Below are 22,561 nucleotides of genomic sequence, written 5' to 3' on the forward strand. Positions count from 1 at the left end.
CAGCCAATCACAGGGCACATATAGACAAACAACCATTCACACTCACATTCATACCTATGGACAATTTGGAGTCGCTAATTAACCTAGCATGTTTTTGGAATGTGTGAGGAAACCGGAGTACCCGGGGAAAACCCACAAATGCACAGGGAGAACATGCAAACTCCACACAGAGATGGCCGAGGGTAGGATTGAACCTAGGTCTCCTAGCTGTGAGGTCTGCGCACTAACCACTCGTCCGCCATGCAGCCCACAAGTGCAACAAGTCTTTATTTTTAGTATAGTTCCTTACAGGACCGTTGTCATATCAGAGGTCAAGTGTTCAAAAACAGATGCACTGCACCTTGATGCTGGGGCCAGGAGGTGGGGGTGGGAGGGGCCCGGCAGCTACATAACTGAGTCACCTTTGTTGCCTCTAATATAATAAAATAATAATCATCCATTCATTCATTTTCAACAGCCTGACTCATGGTGTCATCTTACAAACAACATTAACCTCATCACACAGCAACTTAACACCCAAAAGGTACCATTCATTCATTCATTCTCTACCGCTTATCCTCACGAGGGTCGCGGGGGTGCTGAAGCCTATCCAAGCTGTCTTTGGGAGAGAGGTGGGGTACACCCTGGACTGGTGGCCAGCCAATCACAGGGCACATATAGACAAACAACCATTCACACTCACACATTTATTATAAATAAATATATATATATATATATATATATATATATATATATATATATATACACACACAATATATATATAAAATTTCTTTATTATTGGACATGCAGATAAATACCATTATTATTAAGCAAGAAACCTAATTAAAATCAATATTTATCTCATAACATGACCAAAACATTAAAAAAACAGAAATAAAATACATCTCACTCATTCTGGTCTGGAAGACTTCCAGACAAATCAGGCTCAATTAAGCTGTGCGCTGTTCATGTGATGAGGTGTTCAAGCGCACTATGTAACTCCAAATAGTTGTATACTTATGATAGTTTAAAAATAGCATTGCAAATCTGGAGAAACTGGTTGTACCTAATTAGTTTCTTATGTAAAACAGTCCATTTCCTCCTTGTCTTACCAGGGGTCCAATGTTCCGGGGGTCAGGTGCATCAGGAGTGCGGCAGAACATGCGGCCGCACATGCTCAGACTTGCAGCAAGGCTGGAGTTGTGATGATGGTGACGGCGGTGGCCGTGGCGGTGGTGGGCTGTGCGTCCCAGGTTGCCAGTGCACTGTAGGACTCGTACTGGACTACCAAGGCCAATGTGTTCCCACCACCATGTGCCCTTGTGTGCAAGCAGACAAAACGTACCGACCTGGAGATGTTGTTCACAACAACTGCAACACCTGGTATGTTCAAAAATGGCCGTGTGTAAGTAAGCTAGCTCATTTCCAATTGTTTTTTGCTACTAAAATTCAATGTAAAGCCATTTAACAATTATAATGCTTTTATGCATTGTCAGATATTACAATCCAACTGTTCTTACTGTATTTCTTGGAAAAATTCATACAAAAAAAGCAAGTTGTGATTCATGTGACAACATGGTACATGGCTAACCCAAAATGGCCGCCTCTCACATAAGTTAGCTAATTATCAATAGATTATTTTTTGCCATTAAAGCTCATTTGAAAGTCATTTAACAATTGTTATAGAGTGTGAAATATTACATTAAACTGCTCTTACTATATGTATTGAATTAATTAATATAAAACAAGCAAGGAAACATTATACAGTCGTTGTCATGTGACTATGCCAGGGTAATGGCGTCCCCAAAATGGCCGTGTGTCAGGTAAGCTAGCTAATGTCCTAAAGCTTATCTTTGTCATTAAAACTAATTTTAAAGTCATTTAACAATTGTAATGACTGTTTACTATTACATTTCAACTGTTCTTACTATATTTATTGAATTCATTCATATAAAACAAGGAAAGAAACATTATACAGTGGTTGCCATTTCACTAGCCCAGAGTAATGGCTTCCCCACAATGGCCATGTATCAGGTAAGCTAGCTCATTTCCTAAAGCTTATCTTTGCCCTTAAAACTCATTTAAAGTCATTTAACAATTGTAATGACTGTTGAATATTGCAATTCAACTGTTCTTACTGTATTTATTGAATTAATTCATATAAAACAAGCAAAGAAACATTATACAGTGGTTGCCATGTGACTATCAGCCGTGTGTCAGGTAAGCTAGCTCATTTCCTAAAGCTTATCTTTGCTATTAAAACTCATTTTAAAGTCATTTAACAATTGTAATGACTGTTGACTATTACAATTCAACTATCCTTGCTATATTTGTATTGAATTAATTCATATAAAACAAGCAAAGAAACATTATACAGTGGTTGTCATGTGACTATCCCAGGGTAATGGCTTCCCCAAAATGGCTGTGTGTCAGGTGAGCTAGCTAATATGTTAGCTAGCCTGACATGCTTATTCTTCTGCATTGTATCTGGTGGTGCAAGAGCTCTGATGAAATCACTCTATGTTCCTGCTGTTTTTTCTACAGGATAGGTTGATTTCATTGCTTCTCTTCCACCATGCAACAGCGGTGATCATCAAAAGTCATATTCAAAATGTGAAAATTGTATTGATTCTGACCCTTCTCGCTTCTTCATTGACAGTGTGTGTGAAGAGGGGCGCTTCAACTGCACGCAGGGCCGCTGTGAGGAGGTCAACAAGTGTCCTGGCTCTCTCGTCTACTCTCCACGTTCCTGCCTTCTCACATGCTCCAGTCTGGACCCTCCAAGTCAGCAGCAAGGCTCTGGCCTCCTCAGCTGCAGAGAGCCCCTGTCCGGCTGTGTGTGCCCTCCAGGAACTGTGCTACTTGTAAGTGGAAAAATACAGTGACTCTTGGTGGGAGAACATTGTCAAGTTTAAGGGGCCTGGTATTTCCAACTCTTGCAAGGCTGCAATGGGACTTAGACCTGTTAGACTAGTTGGTATATGTCACGTTCGGGCTTGAGAGCTTTGCGATGCGACCTCGGGATGCAGAGAGCAGCACCAAAAGTGCAGATAAAAAGGTATTTTCTTTATTTCTAATGCTTAGCAGCAACAGAACAGCAACTACTAAACAAGCCAAACAAAAGACAATGAAACCACAAAAGAAAGAGTACACACCTGAATTATAAATAGGGAGTGTGAAATTAGAGACAGGTGCGTGAAATGAGCCAGGATAGAGAAAACGGAAGGGAACAAGAAAGGAAGTAATTATAAAATAAGGGCATGGACACCGGAACAGAGGCAAAGAAGGAACTAAAAAAAGCTGTCACGAGGGGGTAACGGCCATATTGGGTCAGTATAACCAATATAAGCTCATCAAACAAGCTAAAATACCCTGTATTGGGTAGTAAAATATTGTTTTTCCAAGATTTAGGAATGGGAAAATTGCCCTGTCGTCAGTCATGCAGTCTCTTTCTCTCTGTGGGGGGAGGCGGGGCTGGTACCATATACACAGAGGGCTGGACTGTAACTTAATTATTCATTCATTTTCTACGGCTTATCCTCACGAGGGTCGCGGGGGGTGCTAGAGCCTATCCCAGCTGTCTTTGGGCAAGAGACGAGGTACACCATGGACTGGTCGCCAGCCAATCACAGGGCACATATAGACAAACAACCATTCACACTCACATTCATACCTATGGACAATTTGAAGTCGCCAATTAACCTAGCATGTTTTTGGAATGTGGGAGGAAACCGGAGTACCCGGAGAAAACCCACGCATGCACAGGGAGAACATGCAAACTCCACACAGAGATAGCCGAGGGTGGAATTGAACCGTGGTCTCCTAGCTGTGAGGTCTGCGTGCTAACCACTCGATCGCCATGCAACCCGCATTAAAAAACATTAATTAATTAATTCATTTTCTTCTGCTTATCCTCACGAGGGTTGCGGAGGGTGCTGGAGCCTACCCCAGATGTCTATGGGTAAGGCAGGGTACACCCTGGACTGGTTTCCAGCCAATCACAGGGCACATATAGACAAACAACCATTCACACTCACATTCATACCTATGGACAATTTGGAGTCGCCAATTAACCTAGCATGTTTTTGGAATGTGGGAGGAAACCGGAGTACCTGGAGAAAACCCACGCATGCACGGGGAGAACATGCAAACTCCACACAGAGATGGCCGAGGGTGGAATTGAACCCTAGTCTCCTAGCTGTGAGGTCTGCGCGCTAACCACTCTACCGCCGTGCAGCCATAACTTAATTAGTTGATCGCAATATATTGTCATATAGTATTATATATTGTCATTGTACTTGCTGTGTTTGAAATACCAGTTGTATACATTTTGGATGACTTTCTTGTACAGAACCGATCAGATAGAGTACTCTATTACCTATTTTGTGCATGTCCGTCACTTTTTGTGAATGTGTTGCTGTGCTGTTGTTGTCCAGGGTGATCAGTGTGTCCTCCCGGCAGAGTGCCCATGTCACCATAATGGCCGCCTATACTACAGCAACGATACCATCATTAAGGACTGCAACACATGGTAGTGTCACATTGTCCAAGCCATTACTGTAAATGTATCCTTATGTCAACTATGCTTGTATTTGATGGACTCTGGCAGTGTATGTAAGGAGCGTCATTGGCACTGCAGCCAGTCGGCCTGTGCTGGCATGTGCGTGGCGACGGGAGACCCTCATTACGTGACGTTTGATGGCCGCTACTTTTCTTTCTTGGGCGACTGCCAGTATGTGCTGGCGAGGGAAACCAGTGGTTTGTTCAGTGTCACAGCTGAGAATGTGCCCTGCGGAAGCAGCGGGGTCACGTGCACAAAGTCGGTCACCCTCAGCCTGGGGAACACCGTCATACACCTGCTGAGAGGTAGGAGACACTCTTCTGTATGAGTCCATACGACTGTGTTGTAATGAAGTCACCTTCTTGTATGTATGTGTGATTTAGGAAAAGCGGTGACAGTTAATGGAATGCCAGTGATTCTACCCAAGACCTACAGTGGGAGTGGTCTGACTTTGGAAACGATGGGCATGTTTGTATCACTCTCCTCCAGACTTGGGGTCACTCTGCTGTGGGATGGAGGTATGACTCCCACACAAAAAAGTCTAAACACATATACACAGGCCCTCCTTGCTGTTAAAACCCTTGTTACCAGGTGGTGCAAGACCCTTACCCCTTCGTACCCCCACCGACTTCTCAGCTTAAAGGGTTACAGCAGGGGCATCACTAAGTTCTGAGGACAGGGGGTGCTTACCCCCCTGGAGATGCGCAGGATATGAATGAATGTAGTAGACATTCAAAAAAAATCAACCCCCCCCCCCCCAAAAAAAAAAAAAAAAAAAAAATCAATAAAAACAAATAAGGAACAAGAACCAGAATATAACTTTCCTACTTTTGGACAGATTTAGTAGACATACTCAATTGTTTTAGGCCACCATCAAATGTACACAAGTACACACAATACACACTGCAAAACCACTGCTCAAGCTCTGCAACCATTCTGTCCAGTGGACAGTGATCAATTATATAATAATCATTATTATATTATTAATTAGCCTATTATTACTACTACCATCATATTTTTCTTCTGATTATTACTACTAATAATAGTATTCGTCTGCTTATTGGCTTGCTTATTAGCCTGCTTTTGCCATATTATATGAAATTTGTCCGATTTTTTTGTAAAAAAAATCTATAAAAAATAAAAAAATCTATACAAAATATCAAATTATTTAGGGAGGCTTAAGAACATTTTAGGGGGACTGAAGCAACCCTAAAATAGGCCTAATGACGCCACTGGTGCTGGATAATAAAAACAAAATACATGAAAAGCAATTTTTAAAATATTATGATTATTTTTGCCATGGTGTCCATACCCCCTTTTCCAATAACACCTCTTGGACATTGGATTAGTCAAAAATAATAATAATAAAATAAAAAAATCTAAAAAAATATTTAGGGGGACTCAAGAACAATTTAGGGGTCATTTTAGGGGGCCCGAACTCTCCTATGCTGCCCATGTTAACCATTCATGCCTTTTAATATTACTGTTGGCTATGGTTTACTTATGGCGTCATAATCAGCGGGTAGACATGTTGTATACGATAACAGCAATTAGTTACCTTTAATTCCTATCCTCGCCAGTCACCCCTGGCGAGGGGTGGACCCTAGACAGGTGGACCCTAGATTCTTGATATTGCTTGCAGGTATGCGTGTGTATGTACGCCTGGCAGCGCACTTGCGGGGGAAAGTCGGAGGCCTGTGTGGTAACTTTGATGGCGACACAGAGAACGACTTCACCACGCGACAGGGTATTGTGGAATCTACTGCTGAGTTATTTGGGAATTCTTGGAAGGTCAGCCCTTCCTGCCCTGATGTAGCTGACCAGGAGCTGCGAGACCCCTGCATTGTGAGTTTCTTCACATACTGTATGGGTACATACATACGTATTCTAAAGGGATACCACTTTTCATGTATAATATCAATGAAGTAAGTAACAATAAAGATCTATAAGAGTATAAAATGTTTTATTCAGATAAACGCCCACAGAGTGCCGTGGGCCAGGAAAAGGTGCGGCATCTTGACGCAGGAGCTCTTTTCTTCCTGTCACCTTGAGGTGCCCTTCCAGCAGTATTACGACTGGTGTGTCTTTGATGCTTGTGGGTGAGTAACAATTTTCTTACACACGCTGTATTGCTTGGATTGTTTTTTTGCTGAGAAACGTCTTGATGGTTTCAATTATTTTGGAATATTGTGAAATGTCGTACAACATAAGTTCATTTGCCCCGTGATTGGCTGGCGACCAGTCCAGGGTGTACCCCGCCTCTCGCCCGAAGTCAATTGGGATAGGCTCCAGCAGCCCCTGCAACCCTTGTGAGGATAAGCGGTAGAAAATGAATGAATGAATAAGTTAATTGACAGCCCATCCTGCTCCCACCTCGTCTTTGAACATGAAGCGATGAAGCCTGCTCGAATGAGAGGCAACCCGAACAGTCCCGTTGGGGTCGACTGAATGCCCTGAGAATTATAGTAGCAACTTAAAAGGCAACAAAACAAACTTGCCTTTACCTTAAACATATCAACCCGACTCAGTTTTACCCATCTGGGAAAAAAAAACAAACAAAAAAAAACACACCTCGAAAGCCTTCATCCCAACAGTTGACACTCACTGAGACGTTTGGTTAGCAAAGTAAATATGAACAGAACTGCACAAAATTGTGTGCGTTCACAGAAAGTCATCACAAAAGAAATGAAAAGCCTGTATTTACAACATATTAGAAATGCTGCAAATGTTTCACAGATGTGTCTGATTTGCCTATGAGAAAATACATACTCAAACTTCATATGTGATTCATATGAGATGACCTAAAAAAGGAAATATTGCGTTATTATGATATTATTTACTTTATTATACATTATCATAACATTAGTGGTTTCTTTGTTCTCAAAAACATTCATTCATTCATTAATTTTCTACTGCTTGTCCTCACGAGGGTCTCGGAGGTGCTGGAGCCTATCCCAGCTGTCTTCGGGCGAGAGGCGGGGTACAACCTGGACTGGCCAGCCAATCACAGGGCACATATAGACAAACAACCATTCACACTCACATTCATACCTATGGACAATTTGGAGTTGCCAATTAACCTAGCATGTTTTTGGAATGTGGGAGGAAGTAACTGGAAAACCCACGCATGCATGGGGAGAACATGCAAACTCCACACAGAGACGTCCGAAGGTGGGATCGAATTCGGGTTGCCTAGCTGTGTGGCCTGTGCGCTAACCACTCGTCCACTGTGCAGCACTGGCTAAATAGAAAACCCATGCATGCACGGGGAGAACATGCAAACTCCACACAGAGATGGCCGAGGGTGGAATCGAACTCGGGTCTCCTAGCTGTGTGGCCTGCGCGCTAACCACACAATCACCGTGCAGCCCTCTGAAAAACATATTGACAATAATATAGATTAATTAATACATTTGTGCGACAATAAGTATTTCAAAAGCACCTGCATTGTTCTGTGACATTGTTAAATAAAACAGTTATTGACCAGTCATATATTTTTATTGTATTTTTGTCCAAATTAATGTTAAATCATTTGTTTTGGTTTGATCTTTGAACCCTATTTAGCTGTGACTCTGGTGGCGACTGTGAGTGCCTGTGCACCGCCATTGCCACCTACGCTGAGGAGTGTAACCGCAGAGGAGTTTACATCCGCTGGAGGTCCCAGGAGCTCTGTCGTAAGCCGGTCTTTTACTCCTCCTTCAAACCCAACCGTCGGGTGCTACTTTATTTGTCTTACTCCTCGATCTCCCCCACTCCTCAGCCCTGCAGTGTGAAAATGGACTCGTGTACGACCCGTGCGGTCCAGCTTGCTCACGTTCATGTCCGAGTGTGCAGCCGAGTCCACACTCACAGTGTGACCTCCTCTCCTGTGTGGAGGGATGCTTCTGCCCTGCTGGTACTGTCAGACATGGTAAGATGGATAGACATAACATAAGAAGTTAGAGAAACATTTTGGAGTGGTTGTCATGTGACAGTCACATAAAAAAATATGACCTCACTGTGTTTTTTTCTGCTTGGCTTTCAATAGCAGCTGAATTATTATTATTATTATTTTTTTTACTCTATAGGTGACAGCTGTGTTGTTTCCACTCACTGTCCATGTGAATGGGAGGGCTCCATGTTTCCACCCGGAACTACAATCACTCAGCATTGCCAGAACTGGTGAGTTCAGGGACATTTTTGACAAAAAGTATACACAGAGTACACACAGAGATGAATCAGTGGCCTTTCTGCAGTTCTTGTGAAGATGGCAAGTGGCAATGCGATGGCGTGGCTTGCCCTCCTCCCGCACCTCCGTGTTTGGAGTCAGAGTTTTCCTGTGCCAGCGGGCGCTGCATCCCCTCTCAGTGGGTGTGCGACAATGAAGATGACTGCAGCGACGGCTCTGATGAAATTTGCCCGTTTACATGCTCTTCGGAACAATTCCGCTGTACCAGTACGCCAGGGTGAGACCGCGATCACGTTACAAATCAGCAACTGTAGCAACTCTACCAAAAACTGCTATTTTTGGTATCGATCCAATACCAAGAAATTCAGGGTCTTGAACATTGAAAGTCTTTGTTCATGTGAATCAGTCTCCTTTATAGTATGAAGACTTGCAGGTAATAAAGTGAATCCCCATCATCTTGCAGTGGACCATGTCTGAACCTGGCATTGCGTTGCGATGGCCACCCAGACTGCACTGACCAATCAGATGAGGAGTTCTGTCCACCCCACACTCCTGTACCTTTGTGCCCAGTAGGGGAATTTCAGTGCGCCACCGGGAAATGTCTCTCAGCCAACCGTGTGTGTGATGGACGGCTGGACTGTGGCTTTGCTGATGGTTCTGATGAGCAAGGTCATCCAGCTAGTACACTAAAAACTGATTCAAGTGTGGTCCAACTGTGTTTTTATTTACTCTGTGATCAATTTCCTGGCCCAGACTGCGGTGTGGTGTGTGATGAAGGGGAGTTCCTATGTGCTGGAGGACGCTGTATTCTTTACCTCCATCGCTGTGATGGCCACGATGACTGCGGAGACCTCAGCGATGAAAGGGGGTAGGTTTTTAATCAATTCAATGAAACCTACCGTAAAATCCAGTTTCCATGTGCCGACATCATAACATATTATATCATTATACTGTGCCGTTATCGAGGCCGTGAGGACCAGTCAACTCTTCATTTGACAGGAGCCAATCACAAGCTATGAAAAAACTCACGGTGTCAGACTCACGGTTTCATCTTACAAAAAAATAAAAATAAACTCATCACACAGCAACTTAATACTCAAACCTTATACCTCAGAAATATACCAAAACCATTTAAACAGTGGAGCATAGAGCAAAGAAAATGCTGCATGGCACTGCAATGCTGCCTCTGTTCACCGGAGGGAGCCAAAGGACCCAAAGCCCACAGGGATGCTGACGTCATTGCAGCGTCCACAAAAGCGTTGCCCGAATGTAATACCTCATGCCTTTTTCATCATCACATGTTGTTGCTTCTTAGATGTGTCTGCGCACACACAGAATTTCAATGCCCAGGGGACCAGTGTGTCGCTGCAGCCAAAGTGTGCGACGGACATCAAGACTGCCCATCAGGAGCAGATGAAGCTGTCTGTCCCAGCAAAGGTAAAATGTTATCGTATTAAAATATTTCATTGTATGCCTAAAACATCCTGAAACACGTTTTTTTTTTACAGTAACATGCGGCCCCAACCAGTTTGCCTGTCGCGACGGTACATGTGTTGCCATAATGACGCTTTGCGATGGAACGGAAGATTGCCCGACTGGAGAAGACGAGAACAAATCCAACTGCTACTCATTCATAACCCCGCCTCCTTCCCCTATGACCCCTACTTTGCCTAGTTCAGGTAGCCAAGAGCCAAGATTGTTCTTAGTGTATAAAACGAATGTGTATAATAACTGCGAGAGGCATATTATTAGAGAAGGGGTGTCCAAAGTGAGGCCCTGGGGGTTATTTATGGTTAATTATTGTATTGAGTATCAACACTATGATATGAGATAACACAGAAAAATACAAGAAAACAATTGCAATGTTCTCATTTTCTATTTTTACTCATTATTAACATAAAACACCCGCCCCCGCCCTGCACTGCTTCTACAGCTTGTTGGTCCTACGAGTTTGAATGCGCCACCGGTGGGCAGTGCGTGCCTCAGGCTTGGCACTGTGATGGCGAGACGGACTGTTTGGATGGCAGTGACGAGCATCCGTGTCCATCGCTCTGCGGTCCCGGTCAGGTGTCCTGCCTGAGCGGGGACCAGTGCGTACGATACCAGCAGCTTTGTGATGGACACCCAGACTGCAGAGATGCCTCGGACGAAAGCATAGACAACTGTGGTGAGTCCATAACGAATCTCACAGTTTGTCATCTGGCTGCAAAGATCAACCCGAGAACACTGTTGATGGTTAGGCTCCGCCCGAATACCACCCTGCCCTGACAGCTTCTCCTGTGATAATCGAACCTGCGTCAACATGTCCAAGGTGTGCAACGGTATGCCCGACTGTCCCAAGGGGGACGATGAGTTGGTTTGTGGTGAGTTTTCTCAAGATTCCCTATAATCTGAAGTGTACAAAGAAATATTAGCGCCACATTGACAAAAAATCTGAGATTTTGAGAATAAAGTCTGAAATTATTAAAATGAAATTAATATTAAAATATACGTTATTTTTGTAAATTTTGTACGTTTTTTCTCATTAATTTGCAACATTATTCTCAAAATATTACAACTTTTTTTCTTAAATTTCGGACTTTCGGACTCATATATTTACAATTTTTTTTCTTATAAATGTGCAACTTTATTTCTCGCAAATTTACAAATTTATTATTGTAAATTTTCTAATTTATTATTATTAGACTATTATTTTATTTTTCAACGTGGCCCTAATACTGGGTGGTACTGAGGAGTGTAAAAGTGAAACTGATGGCTAGTACTTAAGTTTGTGATGCTTCAGGGAAACATGTGACGCCACTGCCCCCTGGTGGTAGGAACACCACTGTTGCCTGTCCTGAATTCACCTGTCTGGATGGGTCCTGTATCCATTTCAACATGGTAGGTGCTGATTTGTTTGTTTTTTTTCTCTATGCAAGAAAAGCATTAAATTAAACCTGAAAGTCTTCACTTCAGTCACATCATAAAAGCTTGTATTTGGAAAACTGCCCTGTTCCAAGTACTTCTGAACTTCAGTGTACAGTACCTCGAAATCCAATGACCAAGTTCCTTATTTTGTTCTTATCCAGGTGTGTAATGGTGTGGCGGACTGCCCGGACTCCTCATTTGCACCACTTGAAGGACCTACGGACGAGCAAGGGTGTAGAAGCTGGAGCTCCTGGGGTCCTTGGAGCCCCTGTAGCACCTCCTGTGGTACGGGCTCCATGAGCAGACAAAGATCATGTCCTTCAGGAGACCTTCTGCACCACTGCCGGGGTCAGGATGTCCAGAAGCAGCAGTGCTTTAACACCACTTGCCCTGGTATGGATGAGGAATATGCTTAAGGAACATTAAAACACAAACTACTGTACTATTTAGTATCTTGTCATAAAAAGGGGCTTAAAGGTTTTTCTTTTAACTAGTTGATGGGCAGTGGCTCCCATGGGTGACCTGGTCAAATTGTTCCAGTGGTTGTGGCGGAGTCCAGGTCCGACACAGAGGTTGTATCCCTCCTCGAAATGGAGGCCGAGACTGCTCCCAGCTCCGAGGATCATCTAACCTCAACATGGAAATCAGTGAGAGCCTTTTATTTGTTGTTGGGTTATTGGGTTATTTGAGAAAACTAGAACAGCACTTGGCGAGAGCAGACCCATAGTTTCCTCCATATTATGAGTTACATCATAAATATTAGGCCATCATTATTTTATTTTAGAACATATTTAGAATCCTTGACCATGAAAACATACCATTGAAGGGTTTGAAGACCTAAAGAATGCTAACATGCTAACGTTAGCATGCTAACCCTATAATAATAGTGCTTAATTTTGTTGGTGCTTACCACTGAAAATATTTAAAATGTTAGTATTAATTATGTTAGCATGCTAGGATGCTAACGTTAGCAATGCTAACCCTAGAATAATAGTGCTTAATTTTGTCGGTGCTTACCACTGAAAATGTTTAAAATGTTAATATTAATTATGTTAGCATGCTAAGATGCTAATGTTAGCATGCTAACACATAGTATGATAGAAAGTGTCTGCTTATGTTCATATTGTTCATATGTTCATATGAAAATCGCAAAATGTTAGTATGCCTGTTAGCGTGCTAGCAATGCTAACATGCTGGCATTAGCATGCTAATACCTAGCATAACAGTGTCTACCTGTGAAAATGGTCAAAAAATGTTACTATGCTCATATTAGCATGTTAAGGGTAGCATGCTAACATCTAGCATGAAAGCACAATGTAGCGGCAAAGCTAAATGTACCAAACAAGTGACCATTCTATGTGGAGTTATATGCACAAATGCCAAAAATGGGTGCAAATGGTCGCAATGTTAAAGAATCCATTAAAAAAATTCCTGGATCCAGACTGATTCGGATCACCCTCCAACATCTAATCAGTTTTTTCATATCTCCCATTACCGACAATTCCTGAAAATTACATCAAAATTCAGAAAGTTTCAGGTTATTTAGAACAGCAAAAAATAAAAAATATTGTTTAATATTATTCCAAAAAAATGTTTTTTTCTGAAATGAACAATATGAGTTCCTCCTTCTTCTGCAGTTGCTGAGGTGTTGAAAGTGCTGAAAGTTTTGTATCCCTGTTTTGGGCTTGGAACCATGTTTGGTAACTTGAGTGGGATTGGAAAATGGGGCGAGCTTTAGAACTGAATCTAAGTGTCCCAATCAATAAATCAATAATTCAGCCAGTAAATCTATCAATCAATCATGCAATCAATCAATCCACCAACCAACCCATCTTGACCTGACCTAAAACTAACCACAAACCCATTCACCCAACCAAGTTTTTGCTTTGTTTTTTAATAAAAAAAACAAAAAAATCTAGTACAGAGATCATCAGTTCATGTTCAAAGACCAATTGGACATCTCTAGTCTGAAGGATTTCTAGACAATTCAAAGTACTTTGTATCCTCTGCCATTCTCTCAGAATAGAGCTGTCCTATCTAGTCTTTGAGCATGAACTATATGATATCTGTCTTTAACGACATGGGCAGGATGTCCAGAAGACAGTTGATGGAAATTAAATTTTTTGTCTTTGTCTAACACTAGTATTAGTTCTCTTGAAGTACTATAAAATATGACGTCTTTAACAACAGATAGCTAGACCTGCAACTATTAATTGATGAATCAATTAATCAATTTGTTCTCTAGAGCCTGTAAATACTTTAGATCCTTTACCATTCCCTCAGACTGGAGCTGTCATATGTAGTTTTTGAATCCTCTATTATTCTATCAGACTGGAGCTGTCCTATCTAGTTTTTGGTAAAGGATCCGAAGTATTTATATGATTTATTAACATACACTATATTACAGTAATCCCTCTTTTAACGTCTATTTACGTCCTCCTAAATATATTAGAGCCCTGTAGGTATGATATAACACCCCTATGTTCACCTGTATACTTGTATTACCCAATATAGTAAAATACAATAAGAGATTTAAGGCATAAATAAGATTCTTGCTGTGAGCCCTCCGAAGTATTTACAGTATCCTCTAAATCTTCTAAATACTTCTGATCCTGCACCAAGCCCTCAGACGAGAGCTGTCCTATTTAGTCTTTGGAGCATGAACTTATTTATATTATCCGTCTTAAGACATGAGCAGGAAGCCAGGAAGAAAGTTGCTGGAATGAAAAGGTACATTTTTCTTTGTCTTGCGCTAAAAATGGCTTGCTTTGTAATATTGCCAAATATTACAGAGGTCTTAAGTACACTGGGTAGGAAAGATCTAGTCTGAGCGGTTAGTACAGATCCAAGGCTACACTTAGACTAGACCTCAGATGCTCCTCATTTGGGGCTGACTTCCATTGGTTCCCACATAACTGTATTTTGTGTACAAAAACAAAAACAATGAAAAGATTGAGTTTTGCACCGATAAGATTTATCACCTGTTTGGTTCCATTTCAGAGCCTTGTCCCGAGGATGGATGTTCCAACAGCAGCTGCCCAACAGGCCAAGTGAGACACAGCTGCGCTCCCTGCCCAGTGTCCTGTGCCCACATCAGCAGCGGGACGACCTGTGACCCCACAGCACCCTGCTTCTCAGGTCAAATTCATTCATTCATTCGTTCATTTTCTACCGCTTATCCTCACGAGGGATTGGCTGACTGGTCGCCAGTCAATCACAGGGCACATATAGACAAACAACCATTCACAGTCGCCAATTAACCTAGCATGTTTTTGGAATGTGGAAACCGGAGTACCCGGAGAAAACCCATGCATGCACAGGGAGAACATGCAAACTCCACACAGAGATGGCCAAGGGTGGGATTGAACTCAGGTCTCCTAGCTGTGAGGTCTACGCGGTAACCACTCGACTGCCGTGCAGCCCGCATAAAAAACATTCATTCATTTTCTGCCGCTTTTTCCTCACGAGGGTCACGGGGGTGCTGGAGCCTATCCCAGCTGTCTTCGGGCGAGAGGCGGGGTGTCACCCTGGACTGGTGGCCAGCCAATCACAGGGCACATACATATAGACAAACAACCATTCACACTCACATTCATACCTATGGACAATTTGGAGTCGCCAATTAACCTAGCATGTTTTGGGAATGTGGGAGGAAACCGGAGTACCCAGAGAAAACCCACTCATGCACGGGGAGAACATGCAAACTCCACACAGAGATGGCCGAGGGTGGAATTGAACTCAGGTCTCCTAGTTGTGAGGTCTACGCGGTCAAATTCACCTTAAATTAAATGAGTCCTATACAATCTACTGTAAAGCACAATACACGTCCATCATGATTGTAATGGCTTTAGATGCACCTGTATCCCTCCAGGTTGCTGGTGTCCAGAAGGCCAGGTAATGAGCCACACCCATCAGTGTGTGACACCAGAAGAGTGTGTATGTGAAGCGGCAGGTGTGCGCTACCGGCCAGGTCAGCAGATGAAGGTGGACTGTGAGATTTGTATTTGTGAGAAAGGAAGACCTCAGAGGTGCCAGCCCAACCCGGACTGTTCTGGTGAGTTCTGTTCCGATGTGTTTCAACAAAAACGTCATGAACCAACATATCACGTCTGAACACGCTTAGTGCACTGTGGGTGGTCATCGTGGTCTGAGTGGGGGGAGTGTTTGGGGCCCTGCGGTGTTCAAAGTGTCCAGTGGTCATTCCGGAGTCCCAACAACCCGACCAACAATGGAGATGGGAGAACATGCAGAGGAATCTACCGGAAAGCACGTCGGTGTGTAACCTTATTTTTGTATACTTTATGTTTATGTTGCTATTTTTGTCAGGGTTAGTATATACAGTATTGCAGTGTTTCTCACAGGTCTGTAATGTATCTGTGGCATTGGGTTGCATAGTTACAGAGTTGTAACAACGTCCTATCATTATGAGTGAGGGTGGGGTCTGCTTCTTCTTTCTCGTTCAGCTTTTCCGCCACAGCAAATCAATCTCATCCATCCATGTCTTCTGCATCACTCTCTCTCACACCAACTACCCTCATGTCCTCCTTCACTACATCCATAAACCTCCTCCCTATCTCTACCTATCTATTCACTATCTCTCCTCCGAACCATCTCAGTCTGGCCTCTCTGACTTTATCTCCAAGGCCTCTAACATGTAATATCACTCTGATGTACTCCTTCTTGATCCTATCCATCCTGGTCACTCTCAATGAGAAACTCAGCATCCTCATCTCTGTCTTTTCCTTTTTAGCCCAGTCAGGGTGAGGTCTAAGGTGGTCCGAATTTATTGTTGGCGAGACAAACACAAATAAATAAATGTACGGGAAACACAGTATTTTAGTGGTCATAATAACATCCCACCACAACTATTGTTATAAACCAGGGGTGTCAAACTCAATTTACCTGGGGGCCACTGGAGCTAGGGTTTGGGCAAGGCTGGGCCGCATCAGGTTTTCCAAAAAAATAAAAAACGCATTTATTAAAAACAGAAAAAAAAAAATTATTTGTAAAATAAAAGCTCTGATAAAACATTCCACTGTTCTCAAATATCTTAATTTTTATTTTCTGCACAAAATAAGATGAAAAATAAATAAGCAAGAATAAAGAAAATCAATCAATCAGTAATAAATAAATATAATAATAATAATAAAAAGGCAAATAATAAAAACTTAAGAAACCACATATAGTTGGTGGGTAGACAAATTATTTTTTTCAGATTAAAATGAACAAAGCATTATTAGAGCCCTGTAGACATGACAAAACACGACTATAGTCACATTTATACTCTTTTTATTTACAACATATTGCGCAACTGCAGGGTCTTGAGACACATGCTAACTCGCAAACTAGAGAGCTAGCGACCTAAACGGTAGCCTTCAAGTTATTTCCTTTAAACTTAAATAGCCAAAAACTTACCACTTCCACACGGATAGGGAGGATAACTATTAACAGTTATTTAACCTTTAACATGAACATGAATCAAACGTAATAATTTTTTCTGGGTACATGATACCATACAGCATCCATATCAAATTTGCGCGGGCCGCACTAACATTAAACTTTCATATCACAGGCGGGGGCCTCAAACTAGTGTCCTGCGGGCCACGTGTTTGAGACCCCTGTTATCACACATGGAATTATCATTTTGAGCAACGATATCCTGTCACTCTTGCATGTCTTTTCCGTATTTGTGTGTCCACAGATGTCAAACTGACCCCTGTGATGAGTGCGAGTACCAAGGTCAGTCCCACGCCGTAGGAGACCGATGGAGAGCCGACCATTGTCACTTGTGTCATTGTCTGCCCAACCTCACCGTGCAGTGCTCTCCCTACTGCCCATTCGCCGTCACCGGATGCCCGCAGGTTGGAAAACACCATCTTGTTAATAGGACTTAAACATTTAACCCATAAGAAACCATTGTGTCAGTGTCAGCAACACTCCTACAACTTTGAATAGTACCCAATTATAATATGGCTGTCCTAAAATGGGGAATTCAATTTAAACCACAATTGTGGTACTAAGTAAACAACATCTCTACATCTACTTTAAACACAATCTCATTGTTTTCTTCTATTTTTGTGCTAAGAATTGTGTTGTTAATTGTGCACATTTGTGCTTGCATACACTCTAAAAAGTAATTCAGAGTATCTGTTGACACCACTTGATTTTATACATGAATGCAATGTAAAAAATCTAATTAACTGATTTAGATAAACTTTCTAAGTTGCTAACTTTATTTTTTAAGTTATGTTCAAATAATAATGTTGGCTATTACATGAACTTAATTTAGAATGTCATATACACTCGAATTTTATTGTTGGTAAGCTTAAAACAAAACTCAAGTTGCCATGACTTAATAAAATTAGCTTGGTAACATAATATATACACACACACATATATATAGTATATATATATTAAGTTACTGCTACTTAAAAAGTGTGCATTGTTATTATAATTAAGTAGACAACAAATTAAACTACTTTGAATAAAATGATTAAGTCAGTTGACTTAACATATTTCTTTGAGTTACGAACTTAAAAACTTGTCCCTATGACAACAATTATTCAGTAAGCATTACTTAAAATAAGCTTTGAGTGAAGAGGAAAAGCTAATTTGTGTAATGCAATATTGTTTGTTGGCTCAAAGCAATTTCAAATTAAGTTGTCATAACTAAGAAAGACTAATGGAAACTGTTGCGTAGATTTTTTGTTGTTGAGGCTAAACGTTTATTTTTTGAGTGTAGGGTCAGAGTCTTGTGCCCGGAGAGGGAGACACATGTTGCTACTGTCAAGGTAAAGTTACCATTTATTAGGTATTATTTTGCAATATATTGAAAGATTATGAATGTGATTGTGAATTATAAAACCACAGAAAGCAATGAAACCTCCTCAGCGACAACCAGCCCCTACACTACCACCTCCAAGCCAGGAGAAGGAATCACTCCCTTCATTCCGACCTACCCACTGCCTCCTGGTGGTCAGTAACTGCATCTGACGTATCAAGCACATTCTGTTTCTGTATTCATCGTTTATTTTCATTTTATTTTTCAGAAGAGTGCTGGTCTCCTTTGGGTGTTCAGTTTCTGCCACCTTCTAGTTTTCAGGCTTCCTCTCAGCAAATCGGTCACCCCCCTGAGGCTGCTCGCCTTCACGGCTGGGACCCCCACAGAGACCTCCAGGTACTATATGTATATCACAGATATTTGTTTGTACAAATATGTATCAGTTATGATCATTAATAAGTGAATAAGTTAAAAATAGGATTCCTCAGTACGGGCTTTGAGATAACACCCCATAGTAACTATTACTGTACACTCGTATTACTCAATATAGTAGACATATAAGACATAAATATGACATAATTTAGACTCACACATTCATGGGAGAGTCCCTTGTTGTTGTTTCTTCACAAGGGTCACGGGGCATGCTGGAGCCTATCCCAGCTGTCTTCAGACGAGAGGCAGGGTACATCCTGGACTGGTCGCCAGCCAATCACAGGGCACATATAGACAAACAACCATTCACACTCACATTCATACCTACGGACAATTTGGAGTCGCCGATGAACCTAGCATGTTTTTGGAATGTGGGAGGAAACCGGAGTACCCGGAGAAAACCCATGCAAACTCCACACAGAGATGACCGAGGGTGGAATTGAACTCGGGTGTCCTCGCTGTGAGGCCTGCGCGTTAACCCACATTAAATATTTTCTTTAAATTCCGTATTGATGATTATTATTATTTTTTTGGTCACAAACGCTTAACATGAGGTTATTTCTGCGCCGTGTTTATGTGCAGGGCTGGAGTCCAGAACCAGAAGAGTATAAGGATCTACCACAGCGCACCCCTGAGGGCCACAGTGGCAGCATGCAAAGCCCTTATATACAGACTGACCTGCTGAAACCGTATAACATCACTGGTACACACATCACATGTCCCCACAGAGGCAGCCATGATGAATACAATAAGACTTTCATAAGCCTCTCACTCTTTCCTCTTGTTCTTTTCTCCAGGTGTGCTCACACAGGGCGGTGGTGCATTTGGCACCTATGTGTCTAGTTTCTACCTGCAGTTTAGCCAAGATGGAAGACACTGGTACACTTACAAAGATCTTGTCACTGATACATGGCCCAGAGCTAAGGTTTGACCGTCAGTTGTTGGTTAGTAGTATTTTATCATTTACTGTCATGACTGTGTTTTACCATCTGCACCTTCCAGGTGTTTCATGGTAACTACAACGAAGGAGGCGTGGCTGAGATCAAACTGGACAGGATGGTGTCGGCTCAATTTGTCCGCCTGCTGCCACACGACTTCCATAATGGCATCTATCTTCGTCTTGAGATTATGGGATGTGAAGATGGTAAGTACATGACGGGTACTCGCACCCTTAAATGCAAGGGGACAATATAGTACCTGCTTCTTGTTTCTGATCCTCACCAAAATGGTAATGGTAATGGTTTAATTTCATTTGAACATGCATCAGATTATAATTGAATGCATCACATAATCAGTTCACAGTTCCACATGTCCAAAAGGAGTAGGAAGAAGCAAAGCTTATTAAATCCTACCCCTTCATCTGGTACTTTTACAATCATTAACTGTTATTTGTTCCCTTCCTGCTTTCCATAATACATAATTTTCCATAATTTATTTTTTAATAATGCACCTCGTACCGAAGTACAAGGTGATATGACCATCCAATGACATAATGGGTACCATAGTAACTGTCAATATAGTGATATGTATAGCACATCATGACTGGTTCAAGACTCTTCATCCTTGTCACCCCTTTAAAAAGCTTTAAGTAGTTTAAGTGCCTTAAAATAGCACCCAAAACAGAGTCACTTCACTGTCACTCCTACTTTTTTCCAAAAAAAGAAAAACAATGCAGTCTGGGGGGGCACTGCCCCTCACTATGTTGCGGTTCTAATATGGCTCCCAAGCCATATCTCAGTTTTTCAGAAAATAATGAATTAATAAATGACCATTGACTGAACATGCTGTGGGTCAGACAGACATGCCATAGCTGAGATTAAGGTTCTCCTCTTATTCTGTGTGGAAGTGGTACATTTTTTGCTTCTTTTTTCTGTCCTTTTTCCCAGGCTTCACTGTGTGGTTATCACGCAGGCCTCACAGCTAGGAGACCCGAGTTCAATTCCATCCTCGGCTATCTCTGTGTGGAGTTTGCATGTTCTCCCCGTGCATGCGTGGGTGTTCTCCGGGTACTCCGGTTTTCCTCCCACATTCCAAAAACATGCTAGGTTAATTGGCGACTCCAAATTGTCCATGGGTATGAATGTGAGTGTCAATGGTTGTTTGTCTATATGTGCCCTGTGATTGGCCGGCGACCAGTCAGCTGACCTGAAGATAGTATTCTCGGTCACTAGGCATGACGTTACATTATATTTTCCTTTCACTACATGGAGACTGGCTACTGAGCCAGTGGAGCCGAGTGAACATGCCGTGGCTTAGACGGACATGCCATAGCTGAGATCAAGTGAAAAAAAGGGTTATCCTCTTATTCTGTGTGGAAGTGGTACATTTTTGGCTTCTTTGTCCTTTTTCCCACTCTGTTTGAAACGCTTTATTTAGTTTAGAAAAAGTAAATTGGAGAAGAAATTGGCAGTCGTCTTTGATATCCCTGCAGTGATCCTGTAGCCTGCACAATGTGATGTAAACAAAGAATAATAGGAGTGTAAAAGTGACTATAGGGGGGTTATTTAATGTTTACCGGTCTCTAATAACATTAAAACCCATATTCAGGAAGTCATAAACAGATTTTTTATGCTCTAACCATGGAAATCTGGACCCAATTAATCGTGATAAACGAGGGACGACTGTATAGGTAACCCATCACTGACTGCAGTCTACTTTGTTCTTTCCTATTCAGGTTACCAGTGGGCAACCTCGCCCACACCAACCACCTTGCCAGTAGGAAGCTGCAGAGAAAAGGAACTCCAATGTAAAAATGGACGCTGTGTGCCAGCAGGACCTTCAGGAGTTATCTGTGACGGTGTGGACGATTGCGGTGATGGATCAGATGAGATGTACTGCGGTGAGATTTTCCACCTTTTCTTTCTTTTCTCGAAGCAACTTCACAGTAAAAGATCAGTCAAAATCGTCTAAAATGTCCAGAAATGAAGAATCAAATGAGTTCATAAGCATATGCGTTGACCTCATTGCAGGCACAAGGCCTTACCCAACACCCACCAGTCCGTACATATGCCCCACTACTCAGTACTCCTGCCTCCCACCGGGGGGCTGTATTGACACAGGAAAACGTTGTGACGGGATTCCTCACTGTCCCCAAGGCGATGATGAAAATGGCTGTCATCCCCATGAAAACATCACTACCCAGTCTGACAGGTGAGGGCATCAATGAAGTAGAGCAGGTTTGACCTTTAGCATTAAATTCTGCTGATGTACCGTCTCTGTTCAGACCCTACACACCCACTCCAGCCCCTATCAGGACTCCTTCCAGGAGCAGTGTTACTACTCACCCTTCATTATCACCTACAGTAAGTACAAGTACCAAACTCCTACATTACATCATTACATATACAGTACAGTACATCTGTAACAGTACATACTAGTTATATGAAGTATTCTCGGTCACTAACTAACTATTTGAACAAGAAGGAACTGTTTCAGGTGGCAGCAATCAGAGCAAAGGGTGGCTATTTTGAAGGAACTGGAATATAAAATATGTTCATTCATAGCTTTTATGCTTTCAGTGAGAATCTACAATGTAAATAGTCTTGAAAATAAAGAATATGCATTGAATGAGAAGGTGTGTCCAAACTTTTGGCCTGTACTGTATATGTATATATACATACATACTACAAATGTATGTGTGTCCAGACTTTAGGAACACAGTAACATAAGATAAGATATGCCTTTATTCGTCCCTCAGTGTACAGTCTAATATTTGGTAATGGTAATATGGTAA

General features: G+C 42.0%; 1 protein-coding gene across 1 annotated transcript in view; it reads left to right on the plus strand.

Annotated features, from left to right (window-relative positions):
- Positions 1–22,561, plus strand: part of sspo (SCO-spondin) — a 111,409-nt gene that overhangs the window by 15,129 nt on the left and 73,719 nt on the right. Inside the window, exons 17-50 of the mRNA XM_078790496.1 lie at positions 1,095–1,362; positions 2,639–2,843; positions 4,416–4,510; positions 4,589–4,845; positions 4,924–5,058; positions 6,183–6,385; positions 6,512–6,639; positions 8,105–8,214; positions 8,301–8,450; positions 8,608–8,701; positions 8,776–8,985; positions 9,172–9,377; positions 9,462–9,576; positions 10,024–10,145; positions 10,217–10,387; positions 10,642–10,875; positions 10,949–11,071; positions 11,491–11,588; positions 11,777–12,008; positions 12,110–12,262; positions 14,616–14,753; positions 15,487–15,669; positions 15,739–15,889; positions 17,317–17,476; positions 18,358–18,406; positions 18,486–18,590; positions 18,665–18,792; positions 19,411–19,531; positions 19,626–19,753; positions 19,831–19,972; positions 21,458–21,474; positions 21,511–21,667; positions 21,798–21,978; positions 22,052–22,130. Coding sequence (XP_078646622.1) covers positions 1,095–1,362; positions 2,639–2,843; positions 4,416–4,510; positions 4,589–4,845; positions 4,924–5,058; positions 6,183–6,385; positions 6,512–6,639; positions 8,105–8,214; positions 8,301–8,450; positions 8,608–8,701; positions 8,776–8,985; positions 9,172–9,377; positions 9,462–9,576; positions 10,024–10,145; positions 10,217–10,387; positions 10,642–10,875; positions 10,949–11,071; positions 11,491–11,588; positions 11,777–12,008; positions 12,110–12,262; positions 14,616–14,753; positions 15,487–15,669; positions 15,739–15,889; positions 17,317–17,476; positions 18,358–18,406; positions 18,486–18,590; positions 18,665–18,792; positions 19,411–19,531; positions 19,626–19,753; positions 19,831–19,972; positions 21,458–21,474; positions 21,511–21,667; positions 21,798–21,978; positions 22,052–22,130 — 5,048 coding nt within the window. The remainder of the gene's footprint in view (positions 1–1,094; positions 1,363–2,638; positions 2,844–4,415; positions 4,511–4,588; positions 4,846–4,923; positions 5,059–6,182; positions 6,386–6,511; positions 6,640–8,104; positions 8,215–8,300; positions 8,451–8,607; positions 8,702–8,775; positions 8,986–9,171; positions 9,378–9,461; positions 9,577–10,023; positions 10,146–10,216; positions 10,388–10,641; positions 10,876–10,948; positions 11,072–11,490; positions 11,589–11,776; positions 12,009–12,109; positions 12,263–14,615; positions 14,754–15,486; positions 15,670–15,738; positions 15,890–17,316; positions 17,477–18,357; positions 18,407–18,485; positions 18,591–18,664; positions 18,793–19,410; positions 19,532–19,625; positions 19,754–19,830; positions 19,973–21,457; positions 21,475–21,510; positions 21,668–21,797; positions 21,979–22,051; positions 22,131–22,561) is intronic.

This window comes from Doryrhamphus excisus, linkage group LG5 (assembly GCF_037039965.1).
Source record: "Doryrhamphus excisus strain RoL-2023G ecotype Guam linkage group LG5, RoL_Dexc_Guam_v1.1, whole genome shotgun sequence".
NCBI lineage: Eukaryota > Metazoa > Chordata > Actinopteri > Syngnathiformes > Syngnathidae > Doryrhamphus > Doryrhamphus excisus.